The sequence below is a fragment of the Alligator sinensis genome, unplaced genomic scaffold (genome assembly GCF_000455745.1).
Source record: "Alligator sinensis unplaced genomic scaffold, ASM45574v1 scaffold428_1, whole genome shotgun sequence".
Classification (NCBI taxonomy): domain Eukaryota; kingdom Metazoa; phylum Chordata; order Crocodylia; family Alligatoridae; genus Alligator; species Alligator sinensis.
The window spans coordinates 1,688,417-1,699,376 of NW_005841919.1; the positions used below are offsets into that span (position 1 = coordinate 1,688,417).

The window sequence follows — 10,960 nt, forward strand, 5'->3', positions numbered from 1 at the left end:
CATTGAAAGTGGTCAAGTCTTTTTATTTTTTCTGTTCTAAAATATCAAGCTTTAGATGTACCATTCATTATACAGTAAAGATTTTAAACCTGGAAATTTAAAGCTGAGTATCTAAATCTGTAAATGGGTCATCATATCCAATGTCACTTTTCCTGAAGTTAAGCAAACTGTAGGAACTTGGCACCTATAAAAATCAGGTCAGACTTATGTAGATTCTGAATTATGGATTTAGCTTCTAGCTTTGGGTACAAGTTTTGAAATCCTATTCATAATTAATGGACATACATGCAGGATCAGAAGTTGAATTCTGAACCAACTAGAGTAGTTCACAGTACTATGCACAAAGAGGTGGTTAGCTGCAAGGTGGTACCTTAGAGACTAACTGGCTCAGAGAGGCATTAGGGACACAGACAGAAGGGGCAATTTTAGCCCAATCTGGCCACAGAAAATGGTCTATAGCCATGACCAAACACATGTTCATGGCTGCAAACAGCTTAAAAAATGGTTACTGGGCCAGGTTGGGAGATCCTTATAACTTAACTTGTCACTGTTTTCAGATTGGATGAGGAGAAAGGGAGCAAAGGGAGCTCAGTCTGGGGTTTTCTCAGCCACCCCATCCTTCAGCACTGGCTGAGGAACCCCAAGAATGAGCTCTCTTCACTGCCTTTCTGCCTCCCATCCTGAAAACAGTGAGCAATGATTGGAAAAGGGTGCCATAGTGCCCATATTTAAGAAAGGTAAAAAGGAGGATCCAGGGAACTACAGACCAGTCAACCTCAAGACCCTGGAAAAATCATGGATCAGATCCTCAAAGAATCCATTTCTAAGCACTTGAAGGAGAAAAAGGTGATTAGGAATAGTCAGCATAGATTCAACAGGGGTAAGCCTTGCCTGAGCAACCTAATGCCATTCTATGATGAGGTGACTGGCTCTGTGGATGCAGGGAGACTGGTGGATGTGGTGTACCTTGATTTTAGCAAGGCTTTTGATACGGCCTCCCACAACATTCTCCCAGGCAAGCTAAGGAAGGATGGGCTGGATGAGTGGACTGTAAGATTAATAGAAAATTGGCTGGAGCATCAGGCTCAGAGAGTAGTAATCAATCGCTTGATGTCTAGTTGGCAGTTGGTATCAAGTGGAGTGCCCTGGGGTTAGTCCTGAGGTCAGCTTTGTTCAATGTCTTCATCAACAAGGAAGATCGCATAGAGTGCACCCTCAGCAAGTATGTAGATGACACCAAATGGGGGGGAGTAGTAGATAGGCTGGAGGGTAAGGACAGGATTCAGAGTTACCTAGACAAATTGGAGGATTGGGCCAAAAGGAATCTCATGAATTTCAACAAGGCCAAGTGCAAAGTCCCGCACTTGGGATGGAACAATCCCATGCATCAGAACAGGCTAGGGGCTGACTGGCTGGGCATCAGCTCTGCAGAAAAGGACCTGGGGATTACAGTGGACAATAAGATGAATATGACCCAGCAGCATGCCCTTGTTGTCAAGGCAGCTAATGGCATACTGTACTGCATTGGTAGGTGTTGCCTGTATTTCAAGGGAAGTGATTATTCCTCTCTATTCAGTACTGGTGAGGCCACATCTGAAGTACTGTGTTCAGTTTTGGGCACCCCACTAGAGAAAGGATGTGGACAAATTGGAGAGAGTCCAGCAGAGGGCAACAAAAATGGTGAAGGGTCTGGGAAACATGATTTATGAGGAAAGATTGAGGGAATTGGGCTTATTTAGTCTAGAGAAGAGGAGACTGAGAGTGGACTTAATAGCAGCCTTCAACTACCTGAAGCGGAGTTTGAAAGAGCTAGACTGTTCTCAGTGGTGGCAGATGACAGAACAAGGAGCAACAGTCTCAAGCTGCAGCAAGGGAAATTTAGGTTAGATATTAAGAAGAATTTTCTCACTAGGAGGGTAGTAAAACACTGGAAAAGGTTACCCAGAGAGGTGATGGAAGCTCCATCCTCGGAAGTTTTCAACACCCAGCTAGACAAAGCTTTGGCTGGGATGATCAAGTTGGGGATGGTCCTGATTTGAGCAGGGGGCTGAACTAGATGACTTCCTGAGGTCCTTCCCAACCCTAACTGTCTATGATTCTGTTGCTATGGGAACCTGGCTGCAGGCTCCCAGCCCGCAGCTAGATTCCCCTCCCTCTGGAACCAACAGTAAACTTCTGTTTGGTCTGGGGTAACATGTAACTCAGAACACTTTGCAGAAAGTATTCTGAGTTACAGCTGGGAGCTGCACTTCTGTCTGCACCCTCAGTTTCATAAGCAACAACTTAGTTCATCAGATGCCAACAAAGTAGGCTATTGCCTATGAAAGCTCCTGCCTCTTAACTTGTTAGGCTCCGAAGTACCACCCTGCCTGCCTTCTGCATGCACAAAGACTAAGTCTATAGATGTTTCAAATTACATTGCTGTCTGTGGGTATGAACATTATTTTCCATCTTTACTTAATGGCACTGAAAAATTAAAGCTAACTGAATTTAAGTTTGGGCAATCACTATCAAATCAAAACAATGTACTTAAAACGTGAGAGACTTTACCATTGGTCCTGCTGGTCCCAAAACTCCAGGTTCACCCTTTGAAAAAGAGAGAGAGAAAGTTAGTGGTGGAGAAAAACTATTTGGCAGGCCCAGCTAATATGCACACCAAGAAAACAATACAATATTGTCCTACCTTCTGCCCTTTTCTTCTCATCAATTTTGTTAGAGATCCATCAGCAGCAATGTTAACTCCTGGTTCCCCCTTTTCACCCTATAATTCACAAAATAATTGTATGACTTTTACAAAGCTGTTTTCAATAAAGTCGTACTTGCATAGTTCATTCAACTGGGAGGGTCAGTGCAGCAATACTTAAAAGTTTGAAACATAAGAGGTTGGTTGGAGAGTGTCACCCATGAAAAAGGAAACCATGTGACAGTTGAAATTTAATGAAAGTATTGGGTGTTTTTCCTTTTTTAAAACATGATATGATAAGCCTATTCCTGTAAAGCAGAAGTATCAAACTCACCCAACCCTCCAGTCTAGTTCTGAACTATGGGACTCTGTAGGGTGGATCCAGGCATGGCAGTGAGGCAAGCAGCAGCTGGGAAGTTAAAACAGGTACCACTTGCCCCCTGCTGCCAACATGCTTCCCCAACAGGGCCCTGAATTTCAGTGAGTGGTTTCAGCCCCAGGTGAGGTGGGCAGATGGTGGGGCTGAGTTAGGCCAGGCCCTGGGGGAAGGGCCCCTCCCAGCCATCTCCGGCTCAGGCTGGGGCTGCGGGAACTGTGAAATTGTCTGGGACGGCCTGGCCCGCAGCCACAGGCCCAGCCCCAGCCCTGGGCAAGACAGGACTGGGTGGGCTGGGCCATGGGGGCAGGGCCCTTCCCAGCCAGCTGCAGCTTGGGCTGGGGCCATGGGAGCTGAGTGCCCAGATTGCTCCCAGCTCCTCATGCCCAGGCTAGGCCAGGCTGTCATAGAACTGCTGCAGCAGGCAGGGCTCTCCCCCTCCTAACCCTCCCCTGCCACAAGGCTGATGGGGTGGGGAAGGAGGGGAGGTGGGCTCTGTGCGGCGCTGCCTCGGGCCTCAGGCCTGGAGAGGCACAGCACTGGGCCCTGCTGTGGGGAAAGGTGGGAAAACCGACTGCAGGAGGCCTTGGTAGCCTTTTTCTTCAGTAGTACCAAGCCCCACAGTGAGCAAACCCTCTGCTCTTTAGATTCTAGTGCTTATACTGGAGGATCTGGCCAGGGCTCAGGCAGAAGCTAGATTAGACACTAGAGGGCTTCTGGAGGTCCCTGTCAGCCCCGTATCTCTGTGATTCCCCCTCCTGTTCCTCCAAAAGGAAGTACTAAAGCACTCTGCAATAGCAATGTCACCGTATGGCAATGTGCAGACACGCTGTACATGTCTAAAAATTTAGGGGAAGGGGTGGCAGTACAATTATTGCCAGACTATGAAAATGATAAGGAGTTAAGCTGCCAGACACTAGCTCTCTATGTTGTATTTTGGAACGTACTCATCTCCCTAAAACACAAGGCCTGCTACTAATTCCTTCTCACCTGTTGTCCTTTTGGCCCTTGCAATCCACGCAATCCAGCATCACCTTTTGGTCCCTGGGGACCCTAAAAGAGTTGAAAAAAGAAGTCTGTGTTTAAGATCAGAGCTTTTTGGAAATCAGTTAAGGATAAGTTGTTTCTGCATTTTGCCAAGTTTAATTTTAGGTAACTGGAATCTTGCATGTTCACTCACTCCAGTGTTAACCCTCCCAGGAATTTCTGTCCTTTGTCTAAAGCCACTGCTGTCTGCTTCAGATAATTCTAACATTGCCCTTACAGTTGTTCTATGGCTGTATTTTGTGCCGCAAACTTCCATTAAAAGCATGTTGAGAAGCTTTCCATCCATCATGAGCTGAATTTAAGCATCTCTTTCTCTTGCATTCCTAAGGAACAACATTATCAGCTAAGGCAGAGATGAGAATGATATTTAAGTATGTGCAGCTATTCTGTTAATTATTAGGGATCTTGCACAATTTATTATGTTCATTTTTAAAAGCTTGTCAGTTAATTTTTAATAAAAGAACCAAGCTTTGCTATTTATATTTTAGACCACAATACCCAGAACCTTATAAACATAATCTTCTTGAGAATGAGTAAGCAAGTTGCTAGCATGTTGCCAACTAGGGGTGTGCGAAACGGGCCATATTTGATTCGGATTTGGCCCAAATCGGGGGATAGTGATTCGATTAGTTGATTCGGATCACTGTCCTGATTCGATTCAGCTGAATCTGAATCTGAAGATTTGATGCTGATTCAGAGGATCAGAGGTTCAGCCATAGACACAGCTTTAAGTGTTTTTTCTACATACCTCAAGGTACCAGGCATGGCTTGTGAATGCTGAAATGGTGGGGTGTATGGAGCATCCCACAGGAGTGTGGGGGCCTCCTCCCCACCCTCTCACCATGTGCTCAGCGGTGAACTGGAAGTACTTCCAGTCCACTGCTGAGCATGCGGGGGACCCCCCCTCCTCACCCTGCTGGCTCGGCAATTGGCCATGGGGGGACCCCAGGTGCCCCCCCACAGAGCCAGGAGGCACCAGTTGCCAAACCGGGGTCTCCTGTGCACTCTGCGGAGGACCCAGAAGTGGACCAGAAGTGCTCCTGTAGGATAGCCCAAAAAGCATTAAAAAGGTATTATTTATTTATTAGATCTACATGCTGTCCTTACCAACAAAGGTTTAGGGCACCTTACAGTAAGAGAACAAAATAAAGTATTAAAGTATTAAAGGATTAAAATCAATTATGAAACTAACATGAAAAATACAAAGGAAATACAATATGAGCAATTTAAAGGTTTTTAAAGGCTATTCCTTTAGACCACTTTTGGTTTTATCTTGATTAAATTTTCTAGGACAATTCCTTATCAAGTTCCATTACTGATTTGAAATGTAGTTTGAATTAAATTTAACCCAAGTGTTAGGTACAAATGTCAAGATATTCCTGTTCCAAAATGGGTACTGCATCTTTTAAAACCTACCTTAGCAGGTGTTTATTACTACAATAACTGTAACATTCTACCTATTTTTATCTAACTTACATTTTCCCATTTGACATTTATGAGGTTTCAGTATTTGTCAGGATTTGAACAAATTTTGTACAATGCCACATTTTAAAACATTAATTAGCTAATTCACATAATTAATAACTGACTTAAAACCTAAAAACACAGTGCTTACGGGAAATCCTGGTAGACCGGGCTTGCCATCTGGCCCCTGGAAAATACAAAAATACTCCCATAAATACATGTTATAGACTTGCAAAATGGATTGTGCATGTTCCATAAACCAACTTCACTCCATTAAGGTTGTATTAATTTTGAAAGCCCTTCACATTTTCAGCACTGGAGTTTTGGGAAGTAAACTATAATGTTTTGCAAGGGGACAAGAAACAGGGAAGGGCTGAGTTGAGGTGACATTTCTCATACTGCACACATACACAACCTTAATTCTGTCTCCTTTAATCCCTTTGCTAAGGAATCCAGCAAGTCCTGCCTGATCTATGGCAGGCAGCCCATAGATCAGTGTTGCTGCATCGATGGTAGTGAGGTCCGAATTCTGTTTTACATTGTGCATGACTGAAGTGGTGCTTGAGATTAAGGGCCAAATTTTATCCCTCCTATTAGGCAGGTAAGTAGACACAGGGCACATCTATGCATGAAATTCATTTGACATAATAAAGTTCAGCGCAATTTGTGCTGGAGTTTATTGCTCTCAGGCGCAGTATTTACACATACGTAGTGGTAGAATAAATAACTCCGCCATAGGATAGTATTTGTGTTGGGCAATACTATCCTATGGCAGAGTTAATTAGTTTACTCCAGCCTAATAGCACTGGATGTGTAGACACTGATACTTTATTAGCCATCTCTGCAGTAAACATCTTGTGTAGACACACCCACTGGCTCCTAAGTGCAATTCTATTCCATCCAGTTTGACTTCCTGAAGAACTGTTAATACAGTAGATGGGTTGGTCCTGCTCCTGTTTTTTTGTGACTTAATCTTAAGGGTAAGATCTACAAAAGTAGATGTATTAATAGATGCTTAGAGACTTGAACAGGGTTTAACAGAATCATATTTAGGTACCTAAGTCCACTTAGATGCCCAAAAGGTGGCATAGAACTAGCCCTAACTCTGAGCCACCTTGTTATGGGAATATCCAGATAGTTGCATGTCTCTGGAAGGAGAACCTATTCCAATAATGCAGGCACTCATGTTTCCAGAGGGGGATAATAGAATCTCTCCTATACAATAGCATTATAATTTACTATTGGTCTCAAGCTGCAATTTGTGTTGTCTACTAGGTGATATGCAATTCTGTCCTGAGAGCCCTTTGGATTCTGAATTGTAATTCTGAGGTATGGATAACACACCATTACCTTCCTGCTCCCTCTTGCCATTCCCCAGACAGCAGATTTAAGAATGTGCAGCTATTCTACATACAAAAAAGTAATCTTAACTGTCCAGCTTAGATCAGATGGGTCAGTTCTGCCATTCTAGTTGTGGTGATGCTGGCAGCTTATCCCTGCCCCTGCTGGTTTTCCTTCCCAGTTGGGGGAGTTCTGAGGGGTCTGTTTGTTTTCTCTGCAGCCCACCATGTTGCCTGCTGTAGTTACTTAACTAAAACAGGGTGTGTCTACACATGCAATTTACTCTTGAGTAACCTACTCAGTGCTGTAGCAAGTGCGGGGGACGGGGACAAACAGGGAGACTGCCCTGGGCACTGAAGTGAAGAGGCACAAACAGGCACTGCCAGGGTTTGGTGCAGGATGGTGCCACGAGTGGCTCATTCGGGGGGGCACGGAAATGGAGGGAGAGTGGCTCCTGCCACCGTGCACTCCTGGGCAAGCATGGGGGGCATGTGCCCCTCAGATCTGTGCACAGAGCAAGGGCAGGCTTTGCCCTGGGCACCCAACTTTGTTGCTATGGCACTGAACCTACAGGAGAGTAAAGTCTCCCGGGTATATGTCTACTTGTGCAGGGATGCAAAAGCAGATATGCTGCTCCTAGCAGCAGACTCCTCCCGCTCCCCATGGCCCTGCAAGAGGCCCCTGCAGCACCCTGGACATTCCTCTGTCTCCTGGTGGAGGCTGGGACATTGTTCCCTGCCACTGGGAGCTGCCTGCTGCTGGACCAGGCTCTGCCACCGAAGCCGGGGCAAGGACAATGTTCCCCTGCCCTGGCAGCAGGGAGCTCCAGCTCCCACTCCACAATCACAGGGCCTGGGCTGGGAGACTCTTCCCTTGCAGCGCCAGCTCTGCAGGTGTGGGGCCAGGTAGGGAGATCCTTATCTTCCAACCCAAGCCCCATGATTGTGGGACCCAGGCGGGGAGATCCTTCTCTCCCTGTTCCAGCTCTGTAATCATGGGGATGGCACTGGGAAATCCTTATCTCCCAGCCTGAAGTCCCACAGTTGCTAGGCTGGGTTGGGAGATCCTTATAAAATTCTTATAAGCATCTCCCAGTGCCAGTCTCATGATCACAGACCTGGTGCTGAGTGCTCCCTGCTGCCAGGGCAGGGGGACATTATCCCCACACCGACTCCAGTGGTGGAGCCCACCCTGACAGCAGGTAGTTCTCAGAGGCAGGAAGCAATCTCCCACCCCCTGCTGCCCAAGAGCACATTTGCTTTCGGTCAGGTGTCTATGTGTGCACAACTGCTAAGGACCAACTTGCAAGTAAATTTGCTACTTGAATTTGCAGGTAGTAAATTTATCACAATTAGAGCCAATTACTGTGCAGTAAGCATCTGCACATGGAGATGCAGACAGTTACTGCACAGTAATTAGTAAAGTGTCTTGTGTAGAGATATACAGGTAGGGCTAATTGAATTAGGACTATCTGCACTACTCAACTGCATTTTTGGTGCAAAACATGGTGGGGGACATGCTAAACAGCAGTTAGTCTAGCAGAAATGCTTTCAGAATTGCTGGGTTCCACACAGAACTATTGTAAAAAAGAGCACCTGGAGGAGATGGAGATGGAAAAGTCTGGCAGATCCCAATGCACAGGTTATAGGGAAGGTGGCAGGAACAACTTTTGAAACAGAACTTTCCAGACTCAAGGAGACAATTCAGATTTAGTCTGCTTTTAAGGTGGACCAAAGTTTCCCCCTTGTGTTAAAGGGTTTTTTTAAAATCTGTATTTAAAACATCGATAAAGGAAGTAAAATAACCCCCAAAACACAAAGGAAAAAGTATATAAGGTACAATTTTGTTCAGCTTGGAGAAATTTTTCTAATGTGATTCTATAAGCATAAATTTTCTTTCCCTTTAACAACTTTTCCTCTACTCTTTTCAGGTCTCCCTCAGCAGTCCTGTCAAAAATACCAAAAAAGTGTACTATCTTTTCCTAAAAGGTTGACCAAGTATATAAAAACATATATTAATCCATTTCATTAAATTTAGGAAAGTCGTCTATTTTAAATTATCCTTCTCTAATTTGTCTTGTCCAAAAGATTTTGCCTGGGAACTTCAGACTCTCATACATTAGTTAGCATCTCAAAACCATATTGCAAAAGCCTGAGGCCATTGGCAACAAGACTTCAAAAATAAATTTGTTTCATATGAGCAACAGAAAATTAGAAACCTTGAACTCTTCTCTAATGAGAATACAGACTTCTTCACCAAGTGTTGCACAGGCACCAGTTAATGCACAGTGGCTTGCCTTCTTATGACTTAAGTGCCATTTGCACATCGAGTCCATTTTTGGTCAAGGGGGTCTAGTATAGTATAGACTTCCCAAGGAGGTCCAGTGTCTGACCATCTTTAGACAGCTCTTCAAAACTTTCTTCTCTGAAATTTTTTCCAGCAATGAATGACACCCAACAAAGACACTTTCCAACTACACAACCAATCCCTAGCCGTTGCCTCTTTCCTTTCTCCCACAGGAGCAAAAATGAACAAATTTGTTTCTTTAAAAAAAAAAAAAAGATCTAAATCATAAACTCTACTTGAAGTACAGCTTTTATTTCAGAGGGAGAAATGTCAGGGACTCTGAATAGTACATTAGAGACCTCATGCTTGCTAATGATCTCACATGGTAGGTACTCCATTACTGTTGTGATGGGTGATAGCATAACATTCTAAGATAGCTACAGAGATACTGGAATGAAAATGATAATTAAGTCTAATGTTATTTTCTCAAATTTATTGAAGGATAGAAAAAGTATATATTTTATATAATTCTTAAGATAAAAACATCAATCAAACTACAGTGATGTGTAGGGGTCTATCTAAATCATGTAGGGACTTACCAAGTTTTGTGGGTTGATCACAGGGTAAAGTTCTAATTCTGTGGTCATTTCATGGCAGCCTCATTCCTTGGGACTGACTGGCAGAGCAGTCCCGGGAGGGAGGAGGCACGAGGGGGCAGCAGCCATCTTGATTGCTAGCTTCCCCTTTGTGAGGCCCCACCCCTTGGCACTGATTGGTGGAGAGGCCCTGGCAGGGGGAAAAGGAACAAGGGGGCAGCAGCCATCTTATCTGCTGCCCTTTGTGCCACCCTACTACCCAGCACTTTTTCCCTTAAAGCAGTGAGGACTGCTGGCTCCCATTGGGGAGCCAGCAATTTATTTTTACTAAGTTTTTTTATTTCTGATTTTGTGGATATTGTGGACAGTCCTGGATTTCAGAATTTCCGCAAAATTCGCAAACCCACAAAGTAGGTAGGTCCCTAGCTTCATGAAGCTAAATTTTGCCATCCAATATACACATTTAGCTTCTTCCAATTTTAAATGGGAATAGAACGGAAGTACATCAGGGTATAATTGTGTTCACTTGTATTATGGATTCAAGCATTTGAAATTAATAGAAGTATGTAAGAAAATAAATACATAAGATATAGTCAATTTGAGTTAGATATGAAAAAGTATGCTTGGTTACTGGGTCAAAAGATTGCAAGGACCAAACCTCAAAACTAATCTTAAGACCAATTTTGCTTTGCTTTGCATAGATGGAATAGTACTGAGCAGCCAGAACACTTAGATGAATCTCGCTTCAAGCTAGAGGTTTAGTTTAGTACCAGGAAACATCCAGAATTTCATGTGTTTAACTGAACTATCCCAACATCCTGGCTGTAACACCAAATGTAAAATCCCAAGATGAAAAGCTTTTTTGTAAACTAACTTTTCACCCCCAACTACAAATGCCATGTGAACAATCTCATTTAGAATGGTTCAGCATTTCTACTTACAAGGGAAAAAACGTACCTTAACATGGTTGAATTTAAAAAATAGAAAGATTTGCTCCTTGAAATGGATGGGAGCTGTGGCTGTTTAGGCCACTTTTTTTTTTTTTTTTGCACTATTTCTCCAATCTCAGGTTAGGCAGGCACCTGCAGTTTGGTTTTACAACTTGTCCACCTCTAATCTCCTACCTCTCCTGGGTTTTTAGAAACTATTTTAAATTAATGTAGGGAA

At 43.9% G+C, this 10,960-nt stretch overlaps 1 protein-coding gene across 4 annotated transcripts in view; it reads right to left on the bottom strand.

Moving 5' to 3' along the window:
- COL15A1 (collagen type XV alpha 1 chain) overlaps window positions 1–10,960 on the bottom strand; it is a 337,165-nt gene that overhangs the window by 53,611 nt on the left and 272,594 nt on the right. For all 4 annotated transcript variants that reach the window (XM_006018966.2, XM_025198310.1, XM_025198313.1 and 1 more), the window contains 4 exons: window positions 5,722–5,757; window positions 4,050–4,112; window positions 2,684–2,761; window positions 2,551–2,586 (listed from right to left, as the gene is read on the bottom strand). In XM_006018966.2, the coding sequence (XP_006019028.1) occupies window positions 2,551–2,586; window positions 2,684–2,761; window positions 4,050–4,112; window positions 5,722–5,757 (213 nt within the window). The remainder of the gene's footprint in view (window positions 1–2,550; window positions 2,587–2,683; window positions 2,762–4,049; window positions 4,113–5,721; window positions 5,758–10,960) is intronic.